The following is a 25,248-nucleotide window of genomic DNA, read 5'->3' as shown; positions in this document are numbered from 1 at the left end:
GGGGGTAAGGGGGCCTCAATTTATTTAAAGGGAGGGGGGGATTTTATGTGCTTTTTTACAATTTATTTAAAAAAAAAAAAAAAAATTTAATTACGTCACATAGTGGACAAAGGTTTTTTTGGTGACCGGTTCTCTTTAATGAGACCTCAAGGGTCTGCACTGCATTACATTCTTTCCGGGCCTTGATTCCCGGGGGAAACTGTCAATGGGGTCCTGGAAATGATGTCACTTCCAGGTCAACAACTAGAACGGGAGGAGAGCAGACGTGTCCACTTTCCTCCCACCGTCGCCACTCTGTGGCACCGGGTATGCCGTGCCGGGGGCTGCAAATAGACAAGTGGAGCCCAGGATACATGACGTAGGAGAGAGAGGGGAGCGTGCTTGGGGTGTGGGGCGCATTCGGGCATTAGCCCAGGTCTGTACTTTTGGCACAAATGCAGTTTAATCCTCTTGCTGCTGGCGATGTAACTCTTACATTCACCGCAGTGCTGACCTTTTTTGCTGCCGGCCTTCTTGTTGATGTGATTTGTGCTGTAAAGCTTCCCAGCACATCTGCATATACAGTAATGTGCCCACCCCACCCCCTCTGTCAGGTTTTCATTGCCATCTGTTTTCCAGTTTTCCTTTTCGACTGACAAGGCGTCACCAGGACGAGAAGTGATAGGATATCTTTCGTGAGGACAAAAGCATATTTATGCTATTTAGAGTGAGGAGGGATTAGAAAATGTTTACGAAAGAAGACAGACATCAATAAAAATAAACTTGACACTTTCCGACCCTTATACCTTTCCAGAACTTAAAAGAGAAGTATGGAAATCACAAAAATAAAAAAAATCATACTCGTCTAGATGGCTACAGCACTGATGCAGCGTCTGCAGCTGTTCCTCGCCGCCTCTACGGCCGAGAACGGAGCGATAGAACACTGCTGATCTCTCTGCTCTCGGTCCTCAGCCTGCCTGTCACTGGATGTCTGCTCTGCCTCTCCAGTGCTCACTGGAACGCTAGGCTGTGGAGGGGGCAGGAGCAGCTGGCTCAGGCTCTCAGCAGCTTGCTAAAAGGTTGAGCCAGCTGTTGGTCCAGGCTTCTTGGCAGATCCCGGCCATATGAGCAGGATCTTTTCAGAGCCTGGACCTGCTCTGTGACAGCAGCCAAAAGTGGGCTTTAGCCCTCTGCCAGCTGAACACTGGTCACAGGGGTGCAGAAAAAGCTTTAAAGGAGAAGTGTGAGAATCGTAAAAAAAATGAACAAAACATACCTACCTGCTGCAGCATTGGTCTGATGCTGCAGCTGTTCCCATCCCCCCCCCCCCCCCCGCCGCCTCTAAGCCCGATAACCGAGTGATCATGTGACTGCTGATCAGTCAGTTCTCAGGTCTGCTCTGAGTAGAAAGCAATGACTGTCAGTCACCGTTCTCTGCTCTGCATGTCCAGTACTCACTGGAGCACTGGAACGAATAGGCAGTGAAGAGCGGCTGGCCCAGACTCCCAACTACGCACTGAGAGGCTGAGCCAGCTGATTAATTGGGTGGCTTTGTGACATCACCCAACAGCAGCCTTTACCCTGATCCTGGGTCACAGTAGTGCACAAGTAAATGCACTCCAGTGACCCACAAGAGAAGTATGGCCAAAAGAACTTCGGCCAAACTTCTCTTTTAACCAAAGATAAAAAAAACATTTTGGTTGCAGGTGTATATTATTGTATGTGTGTATTTCACTGAGGGGAAAAAGGAGCAAACTGTTGCAGATATTAGGGATGCACTGAATGTTCGTCAACCGAACATTATTCGGCCGAAAATAGCAAAAAAAGCACTTTCGGTGTTCGGCCCGAATAAATTTGTGCCGAACAATAGGGCTGAACGATAGTCGATATGATATCGACTATCGTTCTGTGGCCGTAGGCGATATTCATATCGCCGAGGTCACGATATTTACATAGGCAGGGGGAACGGACTCGGAGGAGGACTCACAGACTTCCGTGTTAGGCAGGGGAAGCCGGGACACTTCAGCGGTGAGCATACATACATTACTCACTCGTGCACTGCAGCCCGCCCCACACATTCAGTGAGTCTTAAGCAGGCCATAGACGATTCGAATTTCGTTCGAAAATCGTAAATGGCAGTGTTATCGAACGATTTTCGTATCTTTAGTGTGGTATGTTAAAACGTTCGATTTTCGTACGACAGCAAAAATTCACATATCCAACATGTTGGTTTTTTTTGCGAAAATCGGCCGAATTTCGTATCATTAGTGGGGGAGTTGTATGATTTCGCCTAACAAAACACAGAACAGTAGGGAGTGTGTCGGGTAGAGATGTGGTTAAAAGGCACAAAAAATAGTGTTTTGTCGTACGATTTTCGGCTCACATTGATGGTACACTCGATGATGTGCACGAGTGCCGCTTTCGTTTATCGAACGATAAATCGTACGAAATTCGAATCGTCTATGGCCTGCTTTACTCTCCTCCCTAGTTTTTTCAATGGCACATTCAGGGAGCCAATCACGCCGTGATTAGCTGCACAGCGAACCAATCACGCGTGCCTGCACACCTGATTGGTTCCGCTGTGCCGCTACTCACGGCGTGATTGGCTTCCTGAATGTGCCATTGAAAAAACTAGGGAGGAGAGTGAGACTCACTGAATGTGTGGGGCGGCCTGCAGTGCACGAGTGAGTAATGTATGTATGTGGCTGTGCTCCTTTCCAGGCTCCTACTAGTCCACCTCCAGCCTCCTACTACCACCACTATGAGAGACTGTCTGTCACTGTATAATCTGATCGAGTCCACACTGACACTGACTGACTGTCACTGAGTAATTGATGTTACCATATTAACCCTGACCTGCCCAGTGCCCTGTATCTGCAATTAAAATTTACAAGGCTGCCTGCATGCTTCCTGATTTCCATTCCCAGCATCCTTCCCAATCCCTACAGTGTCACTAACATTAACCCTATGGTACAAGGCTGCAGTGTGCACTGAATCCCATTCCCTACGGTAACATTTAGGGAGAGAGAGACATGAGAGGACAAGAGAGAGAGAGAGACACGAGAGGACAAGAGAGAGGACAAAAAATTGGCAAAATAAATGGAAAAAATGCGAAACACTGCGTTCGGTATTCGGCCTTCGGCCAAGCATTTCATTATTATTCGGCTTCGGCCAAGAATTTCATTTCGGTGCATCCCTAGCAGATATGAAGTGTAGGCATCTATGAATTCTGTGCATACCTGCTGAGGCTTCCCAATATTTTCTGTCATATCAAAATGCCAGGCTGTCATAACATGCAAAGCTTCTGCACTTTTGGTATTATTAGAGCTTACTGCTAAGCACCTCTCTGCCCTGCCACCCAAACACACATGCCTTCATATTGACCGATCACTATAAGGGGCAGCTTCATTGACGGGTATGATTACATGGCAGAGAGAGAAAGGCAAGGCAAACTTTGTTAAGAAGTACCAAGGCTTTCCCTGTCAGAAAAATCTTGAGATTGTGTGCATGAATGTACAAGTTTTACAGCTCCACAGCACACATTAACCTATCGTTATTGTGAAATATGATTCATGGTTTTCTGTGTTGATCAGGAAGCTAATTTTTTTTTAATTTTTGTTTCAGCTCACAATAAACGTCAGTACGGACATGAGGCATCATCGTGTGCGACTGATCTTCCAAGACTGTCCATTGTTCAATGGCAAGAAGCCTCGTGGAGAACAAGGAGTACAAATAGTTCTTGATCCTGTCCATAGCGTACATCTTCTAGACTGGTGGCATCCTAAATATCCTTTCTCGACCAAGGCTTAGTATCTCAACTGAGACCTCCATTCTGGTAGCAGGCCCTCCAAGAACCAAAGAGAATGCCTAACATTAAAATATGAATTACAGGGTTGTTAAATATGTACTAAGGAAATATACAAGCTGCCATTGCTAAACTCTCCTCTTGAAAATGCTAGTTGCCTGGCTGTTAAGATTTCTAGTCAATGATCCTGAAAGTGTTGAGGCCAGTAGCAGACAAGCAGCTACTATTCTTAGGTGTCAGCAATAGAAGCCCAGATATTACTTTCAGTACAGAATTTCTTTAATACTTAAAGCCTAACTGAAGCAATTTTTTTTCTTCTCCTGTTGGGAACATTGAACCCCACTTTCTGCCCACATTATATTGTATGTGCAAGAAATGGGGGGAGAAGTCTTCATTGTAACAAGACGACACTGACCGCAATAAACATTAAATAAAATGTCTGTGACGTTTTTTGTTTTTGTACCTATTTGAGAGATTTGTCATCATTTCTTGGCCTAGCAGAAACACTGAGGTCAATAATCTGAGGTTCTAATTCTTCACTGTTCTATTCAAAATGAAAGAAAAAAAGTTTTTGGTTGCAGTTTGGTTTTTGATGTAACAGGCATTTTTACAGTTCAGTGCCAAAGCACAACAGACGTTATTATTTAAGTGTATACTTGAAAGTTTTGAATGAAAAAAATCTAATTTTATTTGCAGAAAATATCAGTTTCTTACTGTTTATAGCATTGTTTGTTAGTGAAATGAATGTGTTCAGCCTCTGAGTCCGGTCATTTCTAAGTGCCGGTTCACACTAGGGCGACCTGGTCGCCTCACAGGTCGCCGCAGGTCGCCTCCCATAGGGAAGCTGCGGACCCGTTCTAATAGGAACGACACAAGTCGCTCCGACCTAGAAAAAGGGTCCGGAGCTTCTTTGGGGCGACCCGGAGGCGACCGCCATAGACTTCAATGTTATGAAGTCCGTGGCGGCCGCTCCGAGGTAGCGGCGCGCTGCTCGCACCGCGACCTCCGAGGTAGCGTCGCTGCAGTGTGAACCGGCGCTTAAGCAAATATATTTTCATTATGCCTACTATAAATATTGGGCTCAATAATTTAAGTGTATGTAAACCCTAACAGTAAACGTATGATGTTGGTTCTTTTTTTGGTCTGTTAAAACAAACACTTTTTCAATTTTATATTATCTGTTTGATAAATGAAAAATTATACCCGTTGCTCCCACTAGCCATCCAACAAGCTTGTGACATTCTGTTCTCTCTGCAGAGAAATCTCAAGCAGTCTTCTCGACCCTGCCTAGTTCACTTTTATGACTACCGAAACTCCCCTCTGTGTTATGTAGATGAGGGGAGGGGATGATGTTCTGTAGTCCTAACAGACTGCCTGACTTGGGGTTATCAATGCTGATAAGTGTGCAATTGTCACCTTTGCACAAGAAGTGTATTACTGGCAGGATCGCCATGTGAAAATAAAGGAAAATGGCTTTGGAAAAAAAAAAAAACGCAGCTGCTGTATCATAGGACTGTTAAGCTGCAGTATTTCCAATTGTGTTCCTGAGTTTAGATACATTTTACTTTTAATAATACTTTATTAGTAGGGTTAAGCAAATGTAGAAAGAATAAAATCTTTCTGTTAACTTGTAACATCTTGACCTCGGCAGGGTATTTTTTATTTTTTGTCATGGCAGGAGAAATGTCTTCACGCTCATGTTTCTTGTAAATAGAAAGCTGCAGTATTACAGTAGATTACCCAACTTCCAAAGACTTCGGTCTGAATTTAGAAGAACAATGTCAGAGAAGCTGCAAAAGGAAACACAGTTGTTGCAGGTGACTCTGAAATTCAGCATTTTTTGGGTTAGAAAAGCTTTCTGAATTTGCTGAATATGATGAAAAACTAGCATCATGGTGGTCTTGTTTGAATTATCTTGGTGAGATGTAATATTTCTCTTCTTAACTTCTCAAATCAACACTAAGTTTTTAGTCTTTGGTAGAATGTGGTGGTAGTAAATCGCAAAAAAGAAAACAAAAAAATTCTTCTTTATGCAAGTTAAGAGCATAATGTGCTAGTATGCATCACATATTATGAAATACTTAAAAACAAAGCAGAGTGCTGTCATGTTGTCACTGCTGCCCCTGGGGCTTCCATGTTTACTGGGACTTCCTTCCGGGTTTGCGTGCTATGGCCGTTTGACTGGCCAAGCTACAATGACGTCACTATAGTGCATGCGCCATGGCATAGCTCTCTATGGATGGGACAACATACATAGAGAGCGCAGTGCACATGCGCCAATGACCCCACTGGTGTTAATAAACTAAATATCTCCTAAACCATGCACGTTTAGGAAATTACTGTACCTACAGGTAAGCCTTATATTATAGGCTTCCTGCACGTATAAATCATTACAATGGCTTTACTACCATTTAACACCCTGAGCTCTTCCTTGCCTGAGAATTGCAAACCAGAGAGTAAGTAGGTTTAGTTACACAAGCTAACCCTCCTTACAGCTATGCTTTTAAGGGCCGGTTCACACTATAGAAATGCAGTCCTGTTGTGTTTCTGCATGTGTTGTTTTTTTTTGTTTTGTTTTAATGCAGTCCGCTGCGTTTTTTTCTTTTTTCCCTTTATCCTTTAATAGGGACATGTGCATTCCAGTGCGTTTTTTTTTTATTTTATACATTTTGCTGTTGTACAGTTCAGTGGAGCAGGTTCTACTTTGTTTTTTGTTTTTTCTGCACTGAAACGCACGGGACTGACCGCACTAGGCCATTGGAACTGTTCATACATTTTTGTTGCTGAAAAAAACCTCACCGGAATGCATCTGGTGTGAACCAGCCCTAAACCAGATAGATTGTTAGTCACTCTGACATCAATGAGATGAAAAAGGACCAGGGTTATTATGGCAGTATGGGATGTTTCCACCTGCACCATCTCTGCAAAAAAGCCAGTATGCCTGGTTTGTTTGCATTGTGCTTAGATAGCACATTTATTTAAATGGGCTGCCTAACACCCTAAAATGAATAGAAAAGGGTACGTGCAGGGCATAGTAGTGCTTTACTGTGTGGTGCGTTGGGAAGGTTGGAGTGCCACACTGCAGTGACGTGCAGTACCACAATCGTGTGAATCCAACCTAAAGCTAGCCATACATGGCTCAAATTTCAGCCACTTCCTGCTGAATCAGCTGACCTTTAAGCTGGCTCAACAAACTGCAATTAAAAATGCGAAGAAGCCAGGTAGAAACCCCGTGAACCACTTCCGCTCGGAGCGCCGCGGTGCCCTGAACGGAAGTTCTCCTCTCCCCCTCCCTCCCTGCAATCTTCTCGGACATGTCAGAGGTCCCGAAGATTGCCGGCCAATCAAGATGCGACTCGCGCATGCGCAGTGGGTACCCGGCTGTGAAGCCGCAAACTGTCACAGCCGGGTGCCCACAGCAGTGATGCCGGCGCCGAGGGAGAGGATCGAGGCTTCGGGCGGCCGCATCGCTGGACCGTTGGGACAGGTGAGTGAAATGGCTGGAACTCCGCTTTAAGTGGAAAAAAAAAAAAACTTTACAAACAGGAAGGCATACTATGTCTCTTCTGCAATAAAAGCTTCCTGCCTGCCTTTTAGCAAACTTCTTCATAATTTAACACTGTGTCATGCATTCAAAGCTCTTACATCAACCTGGGCCTGCCAGTCAAGATGATTGAAAATGTTGAACCCTGTAGATAAACAGGCAGGGTAGTTGATGCCAGGGAGGCTGCTTGCTGGAACAGAGGGAAGTATAGGCAGCTTTAGTTTCACTTTTATCTACATGCCCTAAATGCCATTGAATTATATTAAGTAGTTTAAAGTGTTACTAAACCCTCTTTTTGCACAAAGCAGCCCTGATCCTCCTCTCCTGGGGTCCCCCACCGGCGCTCCAGGTCCTTCCTCTTAGACGGGTTCCCCCATGGAAAGCTGCTTTCCATGGGGGCACCTGTGCATGCTCACTCCAGAATCCGCTGCTAGTAAATCTGTCCAATGAGAAGGGAGACAGCAGCGGTAGCCACTGCTCATGTGCAAGTCACTGAATCGGATCGGGCTCAAAAAGGGGGGTCTCTTGGGGAGCTGCAGACCGGAAAGTTTTTCACCTTAATGCAAAGAATGCATTAAAGTGATTGTAAATTCAGTTTTTTTTTTTTTTTTTTTTTTTTTGAATAACAAACATGTCATACTCTTCTCTGGTCCCTCCTTTTGTGCTCCTGGCCCCTCCCTTCTGTTGAGTGCCCCCACAGATAGCAGCTTGCTGTGGGGGAACCCGAGCCGAGTCACAGCTCCCTGTGTCCATTCATACACAGAGCTGTGATCTGGCACTGCCTCCTCCCATTCCTGATCGGCTGACTTTGATTTGACCGCAGCGAGAGCCAGTCGTGCCACGCTGATGTCTCAGCCAATGAGGAGGGGAGTTCAGGGCAGCTGAGACACACCGGCAACATCACTGGATAGAGATGGGCTCAGGTAAGTATTAGAGGGGCTAAGGTGGGCTGCTGCATACAGAAAGTTATATTTATCTTAATGCATACAATGTATTAAGATAAAAAAAAAAAAAAGTCTGCGTTTTCAATCCCTTTAAGGTGAAAAACCTTAAGGCTTTAGAATACACAAACATAACTGGTCTTAAGCTGGCCAAAGATAGTTCAAATCTCGGCCGGTTCAGTGAGGACTGGCAGAGATTCCAACCATCTATGGGTGGGCTGATTGTACCCCATGGGAGGGATTCCTGACTGTGTTGATTTGGGGAATTGAACAATTTTTTTTTCTGCCAACCAATGGTTGCCAGAAAGAAAATCATATTCATGGCTTGCTTTAATCAGTAGGGTATTGCAAAAAACAAATGATGTAAAATCCGTAAACATAACAAACTTTGTTGCCGTTGGTTACTGCACTGCTTTATTAAGCAGTTGGTGTTGAGAATACCCCTTTTATTTATAATTCAGTGATTTTTAGGTTCTTTTAGGCTACACTGTCTTCTATATGCTGCTAGCAGACTGTTTTGCATACCATGATTGCTTCAGTGGCTATAATGTTTCTGTATCGAATGTAATAATTGGCACTGGATGTCTTTTTTTTTTTTTTTTTTTTTGAGCTCATATGCAGAAAGTAAAATCGATTCCCTATTTATAATTCTTCATGTATTGATTTCCTAAAAAAAAAATTGTATTTTCAAAAAATATATACTTTATTTTATTCAGAATTGTATGTCTTTGTACCAATAATGTAGTAATCAAATATTCCACAGATGTACGCGAGTACAAACACTTTCATTCACTGTTACATCGAAAGAGTCATTTTGAAAGCTGGATAAGGTGTGCTAATAAATGCAGAATAAAAAAAATGTTTTCAGTCCTGACTGAGCTTTAATTTTGTGAAAAAACATCTCGGCTGGTTATTTCCTTTCAAAGAGAAACTATACTGGATTGTCAGCAAGTGCAGATTTTTTAATTCTTATTTTTTTAATATATCCTAATCACATTAATATACTGTATCTAAGGGAAAAAGGAAGAGATAATAAAGATTCTCTTTGAATGTTTATAAAAAAAAGGGGGGGGGATACACCTGCGCCAATGGGTGTCTAATAATAAATAAATATAAATGTGTCCACCAAGTATAAATGTTAAATAAAGGGAATATATATTAAAAAATGAAGTAATACTGTATAATAGAAATATAAATATTATGATATATATATATATAGTGCAGCTGCAATAAACTCCTGCCCGTCAAAGGACGGGTAAGTGCATGTAAAAAGGAGGTATAATATCCTCCCACGTTTAGAGCTCTTGCAATATATCCATAACCAATATTAAAGTGCTTATAAATAACACTTCAAATAATGTTGTGCAAACAACCAGGTAAGTGCAACCATACAAACATATGCAACAACCAGCAAAAATAAATTTGGTCTAAAAAAATTAAAAATATTGACCACAATAAATCAATCTAAGTGATATATCCATCATGCATATGAAATAAATAAGTTAAACTTGAGTCAAAGGTTCCCAATGTTGTTGTTCCAAAAAAAAGGAACAAAAGACAAAAACAGGAAGCAGTGATAGAAGTGTTCATATAGGGTCACCACAGTGCTCAAGGGGGGGTTTGTCAGAAGGCTCTCTGGACTTGATGGATCCCCTCTAACCTTACGGTAGGGGGATCATTCAGGCTTAATATTGAGATGGAACCTCTCCCTCCAGAGCTGAGATGCAGCTGGTCTTCACACTGCTTCTGGTTATGGGGGTCCCCTTTGATGCTCTCCATGGTCAGCCAAGTGTACATGCGTAGGAGACAAAGACCAAAGGAACTAGTATAAAAAAAACACAATAGTGAGGAGGCAGCCACGGGTGTCTTCAGAAGATGTCGCATATTGATGACGAAACGCGTCATTTTGGAACACACGCAGGGGGCACGTGACCGGTAGTTGGATAGACGGAGTGGAACGCACGTGGAAGCCGGCATTCCTTGTCTCTTAGCTCACTTGCAAGTGACTCCAAAACACCCGTGCCTGCCTCCTCACTACTGTGTATTTTAGTTTTTTTATACTAGTTCCTTTGGTCTTTGTCTCCTACGCATGTACAATTGTTTTATATGACAGACCAACTATTTTTGAATAAAGCATATATTTCCAAACGGACTTCACTATGAGGCTCCTTATCTTCCTTTAATCCTACTTGGCTGACCACGGAGAGTATCAAAGGGGACCCCATAACCAGAAGCAGTGTGAAGACCAGCTGCATCTGAGCTCTGGAGGGAGAGGTTCCATCTTAATATTAAGCCTGAATGATCCCCCTACCGTAAGGTTAGAGGGGATCCATTAAGTCCGGTGAGCCTTCTGACAAACCCCCCTTGAGCACTTTGGTGACCCTTTATGAACACTTCTATCACTGCTTCCTGTTTTTGTATTTTTGTTCCTATTTTTTGGAATAATAACATTGGGAACCTTTGGACTCAAGTTTTACTTATATCCACCATGCATATGAAATGAATATCACTTAGATTGATTTATTATGGTCAATTTTTTTAATTTATTTGGACCAATTTTGTTTTTGCTGGTTGTTGCATATGTTTGTATGGTTGCACTTACCTGGTTGTTTGCACAACATTATTTGAAGTGTTCTCATTTATAAGCACTTTAATATTGGTTATGGATATATTGCAAGCGCACTTAACGTGGGCGGATATTATACCTCCTTCTTCTTTGACTGTTTGCTTGCTTTTTGTTGACCTTCACAGAACGATCCTTTTATCATCAGAGTGTCTCAGACTTTTAACAGGTTAAATTCAAAACCATGAACTTGCGGGGGGGGGGTAAATATGCTACTATAAAAGCATTTTTATTTATTTTATTTTTTTGTGCATTTTTTGAACATATTAAATAACTGTTTAAGGGGAGTCCCGCCCCCCCCCCCTCCAAAAATTAAATGTCAGCAGCTACACCTACTGTAGCTGCTGATTTTTAATATTAGGACACTTACCTGTCCCGGAGTCCAGCGATGTCGGCACCGCAGCCAATGCTTCCATCAGCTGTCAGGTGCTGCCGCCGCCATTGCCGCTAAGGGAATCCGGCAGTGAAGCCTTGCGTCTTCACAACCGTGGCCCTACTGCGCATGCGCGAAGTATGCTGCGCTCGGTAACTGGTCTGGAAGCAAAGGGAGGGGGGAAGGGGTCGAACTTCTGACTTACCTCGTCACGGTGAGGTCTGATGGAAGTGAGGACAGGGAACCTGTCAAAAACAAGTACCCGTTCTCTTAACCCCCCCTCCCCCCCCCCCAATTACCCCTATTTGAATTATAAATATGTACTATCTTGTCTGTTCCTATAATTTAGCTAGTCTATCAACGCTCTGATGATATAACAACAATATTAACGAACACAATGCTCAAAGAAGCAAAGGTCTTATTTACAAAGAAAATGGACTACTAACATAAAATCTAAGAATAGTAATACAGAGCCTATAAAACAAAATAGCATAGATGATACCTTGCATGAAATCTTCCTCAGTGTTCTGTATGTTCGCTGGGCTCCAGGAAAAAGAGGGGGCTTTCATCGTTGGCCCTCAACGTTTTAAAGCACTCAGACATAACCCACACAAACACCCTCTGGCGCCTGTGTAGTCCTCTGTCCAATGAGAAGCTATAGGGGCTGTTCTTATTAATCACCGGGAAGTATGTTATTACCCCAAACATCCTCCAGGACGTATGTTACTGTCTTTCACAAGGGGGCAGCATTACTATGTGAACAGGTTATTCTGGTGCACATCTGGTTCCTTTGATGTTGGTGCAAGTCAGGAAATTTAATTTTCACCTCACCAGGAGGTCTGAGATGATGTTCCTCTGCCCCCCCCCCAAATACATTACTTCATGCGAAAACATCCTTCACTAAATGAAATTCCCATTTGGTACCCCTTGTTACAAACACCCTGCTGGGTAAACATTCTCCTGGCACCATTCTGTGTCTTCTCCTTATTGGCATTTTCAAGATGGGGGTCCACTACAGGCCAGGGTAGTCCATTCACTCAACCATTCTTTAGCACACACTCCGAACCATACAGCTTTCAGATACTGAACTTTGAGGAGGGCCTTTACCCAACTATATCACTAACATAATACATGTACTATAATAGCGTACAAATCACCAAGTTACAGTGTGTGTATATATATATATATATATATATATATATATTGAGCCTAGTAACAACCTAATATGTTCCTATCAGTACATATCCCACTCCCAACCTCCTATAAACCTTCATTGTATATACAGGTTAGGATTAGGCAGACTTGCTCACTATGGCTTTTCCTACCGCAATTATGGCATGTCAGAGGTACTTCAGGACTCCTAATTGGCAACAAAGCCTCTAACTTGTATAAAGAGACTTTATCGTCAATTCATCCCTCAGCTCGCATAGACAAATAAATATAAAGGTCAGGTCCAACAACACATACAAACCTGAATCAATAACAAAACCACAGCAAGAATGAGCAATACTACAACGGGATGTATCAAATAATTCAAAAGACCGTTGGCCTTACTGGAATGTCCAAATATTACCTCTCCCCAATACCCTCTTGCATCGCTCTCTAGTTGATGCACTACCTCCTTTATTTTATTCTTTTTTAAATCAGAATAAAGTTTATTAACTTTTAACAGTACAATAAACAATGCACATTCCGGAGTATTAGATTATACAACACTTTCGCAGAATACAAAGTAGAATAATGTTCTTGTACAAAGCCAAAGCAGGTTTAAAAAAAACAATTGAACCTGAGATGTAATTAGTCATTATATCTCACAGCATATGCATCCCTTGGTATGGTTTAAGACATTCTCATCATATCTCTTCCCCAGTACTTTAAATTAAAGTCACTCCAAGGGGGCAAACAGAGCGGTTTAGTTTCCACTTCAAGTTAATAGCCTATCAAGAATTAGGTCCAATGGGGTCAAGCCCAGGGCAAGTAAGCCAGCATCCCCAGATCTTATTGAACTGGGTCGGGTTGCCTCTATGCTGATATATCAAGCGCTCATCTCAAAGTTAATCCCATGTTGGCTAACCACATCTCTAAAGTTGGAGAGGTTTGAGAGATTCAATGTTGCAAGATCAGCTTTCGAGCTTGGAACAGTGCTCTGGACACCACCTCTCTGACATATATGTCGATTATAACCTCATCTAGTATAACCAATAAGCAAGGTTTAGTGTCAAGAGAAACGGTTACTTGAAAAGTATTGTTAATGGTGTTCACTATGCCATTCCAAAAGCGGTGCAACTTTTCCTTTATTTTATTCTTATCATGGTAAATTACTATAGTAGCATTAGCTCTCCCTTGCTGTAGTATCCTCATCAGGTTCTCCTTCCTATCCCAATCTGTCAACCATTCCTGTATCTTCCTTCCCATACCCAGACTCAGGACTCTCAGATTAACAGGGCGGTTATAGTTGACGTCTACAGATAGATTGGCAATCTACGGTACCACATAATTTCATCCCTTTGCCTGGATTTTAGAGACATTGCCCAGGGCACACCATGCACCTCTAGCTATCGTTAGGACTCTGGAAAAATAAGAACAAAAGTGAAATCAATGCTTCTCAGCAGTACCTCCTACATTGATCGGCATGAACCCTACTTCTCTATCTCTCTCCTTTTCATGCCTTTTCCACTCACTCTGTGAGCCTTTTCACTTTGACAACCTGATTGCTAAGGGTCATAATGACCTGTGAAAAGTCCTGTCCAGTTTGCATCCCAGGAAAATTTGGAAACAGTTTTTCACCATAATACTGTCTCCAATCTTCAAGCTAATTGGAGGCTTTTCAGGCTGCTCCATCTCTTTAGGTGCCATGTTATTTACAGTGAATTGCAAATATACCTGTACTTGTTCTTGCAGCTGGACCAGAAATTTGTCCCTTTCAGCACTCTCCCTAAGAGGAGTACTAAGTATTAAATCTGCTGGAGGGCTGTGGTTTATCCTTCTCCCTGTCATCAACTGACATGGGGTTAATGATGTACCTTTCGCTGCAGATCCTCGTAAAGCCATCAGGATTGAAGCCAGATGGATCAGCCAATTCTTTCCTGATTGCAATACCATCCATCTTCTTAAGCCTCTCTTTTAGTGTTTGATTCATTCTCTTAACTATCCCTGCAGATTGTGGATGGTACAGTATGTGGAATCTTTGTTTTACTCACAGTAGCTCACAGATACTCTTCTTGACCCTGCCAGTAAAGTGAGTCACCTTATCCGATTCCAGGACTCTGGGGCACACCATCTTAAAAATACATCGGTCCACAAGGCTTTATCTGTAGCAGTACCTGAGTCCTTTCTCAGCAGTAGAGCTTCCATCCACTTTCAAAAAACGTCCACAGCTACCAATTATCTATACCAGCTGTCATTAAATGGCGGAACGTGGTCCGAGGGCAGACCTCCTGACCTTCTGACTCCTGCCCCAAAGGTATTTGGGGCACATTTTAAAAAGTATTGCTGATGAGAATAATTGTTAAAGTGCACACTGTTGGGCATATTTTGTTAAGGGGCACAATGATGGGCACATTTTGTTGTGCCCATCAGTGCCCCATAAACTAAAATGTGCCCCTTAACATAAAAAGTGCATGCTACTTATTTTATGTTAAGGGTCACGCTGATGGGTACATTTTATGTTAAGAGCAACACTGATGGGCACATATTGTTCTGCCCATCAGTGTGACCCTTAACATAAAATAAGGGTCACACTGATGGGCAAATTTTATGCTAAGGGGCACGCTGATGGGCATATTTTATGTTAAGGGGCACGCTGATGGGCATATTTATGCTGTGGGACAGGCTGATGGTCATATTGTGTGTTAAGGGGCACTCTGATGGGCACATTTATGCTATTGGGCACACTGATGTGCAAATTTTATGTTAAGGGGAACACTGATGGGCACAATTTATGTTAAGGGGGCACACTGATGGGGACAACTGATGTAAGGGGGCACTCTGAAGGGAATGCCTGATGTAAGGTGGCACTGTGATGGGGACACCTGATGTAAAGAAGCACTGTGATGGGGACACCTGATGTAATGGGGACACCTGATGTAAAGAAGCACTGTGATGGGGACAACTGGTGTAAAGGGGCACTCTGACGGGAATGCCTGACGTAAGGTGGCACTGTGATGGGGACAATTGATGTAAAGGAGCACTGCGATGGGGACATCTGATGTAAGGGGGCACTCTGATGGGAATGCCTGATGTAAGGTGGCACTGTGATGGGGACACCTGATGTAAAGGAGCACTGTCATGGGGACAACTGCTGTAAGGGGACACTCTGACCGCAATGCCTGACGTAAGGTGGCACTGTGATGGGGACAACTGATGTAGAGGCGCACTGTGATGGGGACACCTGATGTAGGGGGCACTCTAGCGGGAATGCCTGATGTAAGTTGGCACTGTCATGGGGACACCTGATGTAAAGGAGTACTGTGATGGGCACAGACTTGAGATTCGGACTTCAGCCCAAAGAATTTTAGCAACCGGACCTTCTTGAATTTTAATTCATTAACCCTGATCTATACCCTCCAGGGGAACTTGGTAATGGACCTATAAAGTCAATCTGCAGACTTTCCTAGGGTCCCTCGAGTAAAGGTACCCTTGCTAACTCTGGTTTCTGTCCCTTAGGCCTAGCGTTCATTTGTGCACAGATCAAATATTACATAGTTACATAGTGAGGTTGAAAAAAGACATCAGTCCATCCAGTTTAACCTATGGTGTGTGTGTTGTTAACCGTACTCTATATACCCTTTTATGTTGTGGTCTTTAAGGTGCCCATCTAATAGTTTTTTGAAATTATCGATGCTCCCTGCTGATACGACTGCTTGTGGAAGAGAATTCCACATCCTTACTGCTCTGACAGTAAAGAACCCCTTACGTATTTTAAGGTTAAACCATTTTTCCTCTAGTTTAAGTGAGTGGCCACATGTCTTATTGTATTCCCTTTCTCTGAAAAGTTTGTTCCTTATGCTAGGGTCACCCATACATATTTGTACATCGATATCATATCCCCTCTCAAGCATCTCTTCTCCAGAGAGAATAAGTTCAATGCTTGTAGTCTGAAAAAAAACTGAAGATAGAGAGTATTAAAAGAGGTGCATGGAAAACAGCCAGCCCCCAGTTTGATGTACTCACCCTCAAGTCTGCCAATAAACTGAATAAACCTATCTAACAATGTAGGTTAAAAACAGGGGTTTAGATAACACGCATTTACAAACGCATGTGTAAGCAGCAAGGCCCCTTCACGGCACCCTGTGTAACTTGCAGTCCTAACACTAATGAATCTGAGTGTCTCCACAGTAGAAGCACATGGTTGCTAATGGATGGATGGGAAACAGGTGGGACTGGAGGTGGTCCAATCCTCCCCCAACCTGCTCCCATCTATGGTCTAAATGTATCATAGCTATAATTGGCTGTGTTGTAACAATGGAATGCAAACTGAAATTGACTAGCTGAAAAGCACGCACCTCCATCCCTTTGGTAGATGCAGTAAATGAGGCACCAGCCTGTAAGGCACAGCGTCTCCATCCCTGATTGCAATATAAACATTCTGGGACTTTAAATGAGGCACAGGCAGGTCATGCTTTGCATCTCCATCCCTGTATATGAAAAAACTGAAGATAAAGTGGACTGCATCTACCAAAAACATGATGGGACTTTAAATGAGGCACCAGCCTGTAAGGCACAGCGTCTTCATCCCTGATTACATGAAAAATATAGACAGTTTGGGACATTTAAAGTCCCAAACTGTCTATATTTTTCAATGCTTGTGGTCTTTCCTCATAGCTGATGTCCTTCATTCCCCTAATTATTTTTGTTGCTCTTCTGTGGACTTTCTCCAGTTCCAGCATATCCTTTCTGAGGACCAGTGCCCAGAAGTGGACGGCATACTCCAGATGTGGCCCGACCAAAGTCTTGTAAAGTGGGTGAATAATCTCTTTATTTCTGGAGTGAATCCCTTTTTTATACATGCCAGAATTCTGTTGGCTTTGATTGCAGCGGCTTGCCATTGCATGCCACTGCCAAGCCTGTTGTCCACTAGGACCCCCAGGTCCTCTTCCATCTTAGATTCACCCAGAGGTCCCCCCCTTCCCCCTAGCGAGTAGCTTGCATTTGTGTTTCTGACACCCAAGTGCATTACCTTACATTTTTCAACATTAAACCTCATCTGCCATGCAGTTGCCCACCCCATTATTTTGTTCAGGCCTGCTTGTAAGGTTTCCACATTCTGCATTGAAGTTATTGCTCTGCTTAGTTTAGTATCATCCGCAAATACAGAGATTGTGCTGGATATCCCCTCCTCTAGATTGTTTATGAATAAATTAAACAGGATTGGTCCCAGGACAGATCCTTGGGGGACCCCACTTTCCACACCCGCCTAATCCGAGTACTCCCCATTTATCACCACCCTCTGGACTCGCCCCTGGAGCCAGTTCTCTATCCAGGTACTCACCCTATGGTCCATACCTACCTACCTTAGTTTGTACAGTAAGCATTTGTGGGGAATTGTGTCAAATGCCTTTGCAAAGTCCAGATACACCACATCCACAGGCCTTCCTTTATCTAGATGGCAACTCACTTCATCGTAGAAGGTTAATAGATTGGTCTGGCAAAAACAATTTTTCATGAATCCAAAGTTTTCTTACTCTTTACTTTACTAGTCTTGTATATAGTTCCTTAACATACCCTCCAAAATCTTGCAGACTACTGATGTTGGGCTAACCAGTCTATAGTTACCCGGGATATATCTCGGCACTTTTTTAAATATTGGTACCATGTTGACATTTTTCCAATCAGCTGGCACCATTCCCGTCTGTAGACTATCCTTAAAGATCAAGAATAACGGTCTGGCTTTCATCTGGCTGAGTTCTTTAAGAACCCTCGGGTGCCAGCCATCCGGTCCCGGTGATTTATTTATGTTAGGTTTCTCTAGTTTAGTTCTAAGTCTATCTTCTGTTAACCATGGGGGTACCTCCTGAGGTGTATTATTTAACCACTTGCCGACTGCTCACAGTAATCCTACTGCGGCAGTGCTGCTCCCCTGGGTCGAGCGACATAGACCTACGTCGCTAAACTCCTAGTGATTTTGGAGGCGCGCATGCGCTGCCGGAGACTTTCCTCCAGCGGCCGCCTCTCTTCCCTCCAGCGGCCGCCTCTCTTCCCCGATCGTCGGGGAAAGTGAGAGAAGACCCACCTGCTTATGTAAACAAAGCAGGCGGATCTTCTCAGTGACACACAGGATGAGATCACAGGATTCAGCATAGCTGAACCTGCGATCTCTGTCTGTGTCACTGAACCCTCCCCCATACACACACACATGTCAGTAAGCATGAGGCTCACATTTAACCCTTTGATCACCCATAGGGTTAACCCCTTCCCTGCCAGTGTCATTATTACAGTAACAGTGCATATTTAAGCACTGATTACTATAGTAATGTCACTGGTCCCCCCAAAAGTGTCAGAAATTTCAGGTGTCCGATCTGTCCGCCGCAATGTCGCAATCCAGCTAAAAATCGCAGATCGCCGCCATTACTAGTAAAAAATAAAATAAAAATGACGTAAATATTTCCCGTAGTTAGTAAACGCGATAATTTTTGCACAAACCAATCAAAATACACTTATTGCAATTTTGTTTTTACCAAAAATATATAGCAAAAAACAAATTAGCCTAAAATGTTAAAAAATTTTGATTTTTTAATTTTTTTTTTTTTATGCAAGGGAATGTTATATAGCAGAATGTGAAAAATTATATATTTTTTTTCAAAACTGTCGCTCATTTTTTGTTTATAGTGCAAAAATTAAAAATCGCACAGGTGATCAAATGCCACCAAAAGAAAGCTCTATTTGTGGGAAAAAAAAGGACGTAAATTTTATTTGGGTACAGCGTCGCATGACCAAGGGTCTGGTCAGGAAGGGGGTCAAATCTTCCGGTCTTAAAGTGGTTAATATAACATTACAAGCTGGGTTAGTGTAGCCCCCCCAATTCCTTTGTGAAGAAGTTTTGCCTTCTCTCTGTCCTCTGTAGCCAGATTCCCTTCGAAATCTTTTATGGGGCCAATGTGTTCTGGTCTTGCTTTCTTACTATTTATATACCTAAAGAATTTATTGGGTTTTTTTTACTCTCTTCCGCTAATTGTCTCTCGTGTTCTATTTTAGCCACCTTGATTTTGCATTTACAATACAATACTTATTGCACCCTTTGTAATGTTGGAATGCTGCCAATGACCCCGCAGCCTTGTATTTTTTGAAGGCTTTATACATTTTTATGTTGGAGTTTAGCCACCCAGGGTTTATTTTTGCTCTTTTAAATGTATTCCCCTTTGGAATGCACTGGCCAATCCCTTTGTTTAGCATGTTCTTGAAGCACTCCCATTTTCCTCCATGCTCCCAGGGTTCTATCCCATTTGATATTGTCTAGCAAAGAGCGCAGTTTAGGGAAGTTGGCTCTTTTGAAATTCAATGTTCTTATATTACCCTTGTGTTTCCTATTACTATGAGTTACATTGAAACTAATTGACCTATGGTCACTGTTTCCTAAGTTGCCCCGTATTTCTATATCCGTGATTAGGTCAGTATTGTTGGTAATCAGTAGGTCCAGTACTGCATTGTTTCTTGTCGGTGCGTTCACCATCTGACCCATGAAATTGTCCTGCAAAACATTATGGAACTGCAGAGCCTTGGAAGAATGCGTGGTTCCTCCTGCCTAGTCTATATCTGGATAATTAAAGTCCCCCATTATAATTACATTTCCCATCCTTGCTGCCATTCCAATCTGTGAAAGGAGGTCCGCCTCCCCCTCCTCCCTCTGGTTTGGGGGCCTATAGCATACTCCCAATATTACTTTCCCCATAGTGCCTTCCCTTTGAAGTTCTACTCATAGGGATTCTACCTCCTCCTTAGCTCCATTATTAATATCGTCCCTCATACTTACCCGTACACTGTTCTTAATATACAGACATACCCCTCCCCCTTTTTTACCATCTCTATCTCTGCAATAAAGGGAATACCCCTGAATGGTCCTCAGCCAATCATGAGAGCTGTCAAACTAAGTCTCTCTAATTCCCACAAAAATCTAAGTCCTTCTCATACATCAGCAGCTCCAGCTCTCCCATCTTGTTGGCCGGGCTTCTAGCATTGGTATACAACCTTGTAATTTTGTCCGATTGCATACTATAACCTCGTTTGATGTTGTTTTTAGGCTGGTCTTGCGATTTTTCTCCATACCCACCATGGGTTTAGGAACTCTGAATACCCTACTGCTAATGTCCCCATTTGTGCCCACTGCACCCTGCTCCCCACTGGCTAATTCTACATCTGCACCCTCCCCATTTAGGTGCAATCCGTCCCTACTAAAGAGCCGGTTGCCGACTGAGAAGTCGGCCCAGTTCTCCAAGAACCCGAAACCCTCCTTACTACACCAGTTCCTCAGCCACTTCCCTAATCTCCCGCTGCCTCTCTGGCATGGCTCGAGGTACAGGTAGAATTTCTGAAAATACTACCTTGGAGGTCCTACTCCTCAATTTAGCTCCTAAGTCCCTGAAATCGTTTTTTAGGACTCTCCATCTCCCTCTGACTTTGTCATTGGTATCTGCGTGTATCATGACAGCTGGGTCTTCCCCAGCTCCACCCAATAATCTGTCCACCAGATCCGTGATGTGCCGAACCCAATCGCCCGGTAAATAACAGACAGTTTGGCACTTGCTGTCTTTTTGACAGATTGCCCTCTCTGTCCTTCTAATAATTGAGTCCCCTACCACCAGAACCTGTCTTTCCTTTCCCTTGCTCTCACCCTCACTGGAGGAGTTCTTCCCCCTTGCAGCTAGGGGCGTCGCTCTGCTCCCACAATGCTGGTCCCTGACTGGTTTCCCCAACATCACGCAACAGAGCGTACTTATTGGAATGCTCCAGCCCAGGACTGGTCTCCTTGCCTTGTTCCCTTCTACCCTTCCTAACTGTCACCCAACTACTCTGCTCTCATGCCTGCACCATTGTATCTCCGCCCTCCTCTGTGCAGGCCCCTGCCTGGATCTGACGGGTACGTTCCCAGCTCTCTTTCAGTATGGAGATTCTTCTCAGTGTTGCCAGTTGCTTCCCTAGATTCAGAACCTGAGCTTCCAGGGTAGCAACGTGCTTACATTTTGTGCAGCTGTATTCACCCTCGATCACATGATCGAGGAACGTACTGTATACATGCCACAAGATGTGCACCGAGTCTCATCTCCACACGCGCCGGGCATTGTACCCACTATTTACTCTAAATAGAAATTTAAGTCTGTCCTGTGTAGCTGTTTTCTAGCTTCCTAACTATACTTTCTCACACTCAAGGCAATCGGCGACACTCAGGTACCCACGTACTCGCTGACACGCAGGTACTCACACTCAGGTACTCAGGTGCTCACTGACACTCAGGTACTACACTACACCCTCCGTCAGTCTTCAATCACAGTCACAGTCATACTTACCAAGTATGTGTCACTGTGCTCCTGTAACCCGACACTTGCAGTGCTTGTTGACGATTCCTCCCTCGGTCGGTCAGTCCTCTGCACTGCTTCCGCCTCCCTCCTCTGTCACTTTCTGGTCTCGCCTCGGCTCCTCTTCCTGCCAGGCAGCTAGTGGGGTATGCTGTCGGTCTCTCTCGACTCCCCCGCTCTCTCTCTGTCTCGGTGGGGGGGGCACAGTTTTGCCGCCTGCTTTTCTGGGGAGGGGGGGGTTACAGTATATTACCACTCACACACTCACTGTTTTTGGGGCTCACTCCCTCACACACGTGCTCCTCATACGCGCTTAGCTTAGCTGCCTCTGATTCCGCACGCTTTTCTTCCTCCTGCAGCACAGCACCACCTGCCGGCTTCTGGGTCAGTTGCCCAGGGGTTTTTTCCTGCACTACCAGGGATATTCCTGCACTACCTGTCAGATAGTGTTACCCATTGTCTCCCACCAGTATTTAGCCTTTACAAATTTCAAGGTACCCTGAATATTCATGTGGCCTGTCAACCTGTGATGCTCTTGAGCCAAATCCTTTTGATGCTGGAAGGGCTCAAAGCCTCATCTTTATTTTGGAAAAAATAGTAAACAGTGCAGCGCTAATAAACAATTGCATATAAATAAATATAAACAATCAAAATAAAGTCCATGGTGATGTGTCCATAACAAAAATCACAAGTGTCTATAAGGTGAAGGGAATGGTGTCCAAAAAATTATAATGGGTGATTTAAGTGCATGTGAATTCCCAACACCGACAGGAGATGTTAAATGCACTCGCCAGAAGTAGAGGACCCAGAATACTATATAGTACCTAGATCAATAAGCCTCGGTTCACAGTTATGCGATGTGGGAAGGCTGCGAATCCGCAGCCTGTTTCCGCATCGCACACGCACCCCCGGCAGTTCACACTGCCATATGCGATACGCTGGGGGTGTCAATGTAATGTTAACGACACCCCCAGTTTGATCGCATATCGCAGTGCGATCGTGCAGTTAGCACAGGATCGGATCGCACAAGTGTGAACTGCTGTGCGATCCGATCCTGATGCGGCTGCCAAAAAGGGTCCCTGTGCGTGTTTGCTGCGGCTGCGGTGCGAATTTAGCCATACAAACTGTATGGCTAAACTCGCACCGCACAGCCGATCGCATGTAATGAAGGAGCAGTGCGCTCCGACATTACATGCGAACCCCGCACACGCACAAGTGTGAACCGGGGCTAAGGCTTGGATGGTATATGATGGATATTCGAGTCCGTACAATGACATCGGATGCTTTAGTGTAATATTGTAGCTGGTATAAGGATGGCTCTCATTCGGACATGATGAACATAAACCAAAAAGGAGCAAGAAATAGTGTAATACTGCTACGATTTATTAATAAAAATAAAGCAATTACACTTACAGACTTCAAGAATAGTGCATCAAAAGTACATGGATAGGCTGTCCGTGGCGTAACCTTGACACGTTTCAGCAAACCTGCCTTTCTCAAAAGGTGTAGCCAACCTGTGGACTCGTTTAAAGTATGTATTTTATGTATAGAGAAAAGGTGATTAAAAACGTATCTCATCTTTATTTTGCTCATCTGCTAAGCACGGGGTAGGTGTTCTTACATATTGTGACAGAGGGTTAGCTAATACCATATGTATTTGAGCCTAAAAAAAAAAATGCTGTCAGATAAACTGTAAAGTGTAGGCCATTGCAGATACCTTCACATACACCAATCACCCATAACTATATGACCACTGATAGGTTAAGTGAATAGCATTGATTTATCTCACTACAATGGCATCCAAAAGTTGGTAGTATATATTAGGCAGCAAGTAAACATGTTGTCCCTAAAATTGTGTCGAAAGCAGAAAAATGGGCATCTCAGATTGTTGTGTATAGGACTGCGGCCACGGACCTGTGTTCTCAGCCAAAAGTGCCTACAATGGGCACATGAGAGTCCAAACTGGACCAAGAAACAATGATAAAAAGTGGCCTGGTCTGATGAATCATGTTTCCTTTACATCATGTGGTTGGCCAGTGTCCCGTACCTGACTGGAGGCTGAGGTGTCGAGAGGGCTCCCCTTGTGGCTGATTGCAGACTACCCCTGAAGGTGGTGACAGAGGATGCTATGCTCAAAGATGCAAAGGTTGCCTGAAGATGAAGCTGCCTGATGGTTCCAGATAAGAGGAGGACCCTCAAGAGCAGAGAAGTAGCCAAGACAGGTGATTCTCTGGAAGCGCTGGCGGATTCTGACAGATGGGTAGAGCAGGAAGCAAAGTCAGAAGCCTAGGGTCAGACACAGGAGGTCATTCAGCTGGAGCTGAGGCAGAAGCGTGGTCGATATCAAGCCAGGTTCAAACACAGGATGTCAATCAGGAATAAGGCAGGAGCAGGTCTAGGGAGCAAGCAGGGGTCAGAGCCAGGAGAGAAGTCAGGGGTAAGCGGGATTGGTAACATGTAACCAAGCAGAAGCACAAGGCACAAGAACACATGATACAAAGGCTGACAAAAATCCATCAATTTACCTGCTGTCCTTATATATTACTTGACATTGGCATATTTTCCAGGTCTTCTCTGAATTCTTCCCTGACAGCCGGGTGCGTGTGCATCGCTTGACTGGGAAAGATATGGCACCAGGATGCAGTAGTAGAAGAAGGGAAGCTAGTAAATGCACTATGATGCTTTGGGCAACGTTCTGCTGAGAAACCTTGGGTACTGCCATTCATCTGGATGTTAAGCCCCGTACACACGTACCGAATGTCGGCCGAACGATCGGCCGTCTTTTGTCCGGTGCTGTCCTGTCGGCTGAAAACTGCAAAAGACTGCACACGAGTTTTGTCGGCCAACAACAGCGGACTGCAGAAGTGATGTCATGTGATGGTTAACTTTCCATGTGTTTTTTCTTCTCTGAGCATGCCCAGTCTTGCTAATCGGCTGTTTGTCGGCCGAATTCTGTACTGAGTGGCGAACAATCGGCCGTTCTGGCGTTGGCCAACAAAAATTTTAATGCCTGCACACCCGATTCTGTTTGGCCGAAAATGCGCTGTCGGCTGTCGGAAGCATCATACTAACAAGCCTACAATCGGTCGTCGGCCGAATATTTACGGCCGACAATCGCTACGTGTGTACGGGGCTTAACTTGACATGTACCACCTACCTAAACATTGTTGCTGACCAAGTACACCCCTTCATGGCAACAGTATTCCCTGTTGGCAGTGGCCTCTTTTAGCAGGATAATGTGCCCTGTCACACTGCATAAATAGTTAAGAATAGTTTAAGGAACACAACGAGTTTGAGTTGTTGACTTGGGCTCCAATTTCTCAAATCTCAATTCAATCAAGCACCTGTGGGATGTGCCCCACTTCACAAATTAAAGGATTTAAAGGATCTACTACTGTCAGCTTGGTGCCAGATACCACAGCATAACTTCAGAGGTCTAGTGGCATTCATGTCTCCACTAGTCAGGGCTGTTTTT

The 25,248-nt window shown here is 43.9% G+C and overlaps 1 protein-coding gene across 1 annotated transcript in view; it reads left to right on the top strand.

Moving 5' to 3' along the window:
- The window catches only part of TMEM183A (transmembrane protein 183A), a 43,417-nt gene extending 39,256 nt beyond the window's left edge, over nucleotides 1-4,161 (top strand). Inside the window, exon 8 of the mRNA XM_082244713.1 lies at nucleotides 3,604-4,161. Coding sequence (XP_082100839.1) covers nucleotides 3,604-3,789 — 186 coding nt within the window. The 3' untranslated portion in view covers nucleotides 3,790-4,161. The remainder of the gene's footprint in view (nucleotides 1-3,603) is intronic.
- Nucleotides 4,162-25,248: the final 21,087 nt, after the last annotated feature.

This window comes from Pelophylax lessonae (assembly GCF_965119305.1).
Source record: "Pelophylax lessonae genome assembly, chromosome: 2".
NCBI lineage: Eukaryota > Metazoa > Chordata > Amphibia > Anura > Ranidae > Pelophylax > Pelophylax lessonae.
The sequence above is the reverse complement of the archived record's forward strand: the minus strand, read 5'-3'. Positions and strand labels throughout refer to the sequence as shown.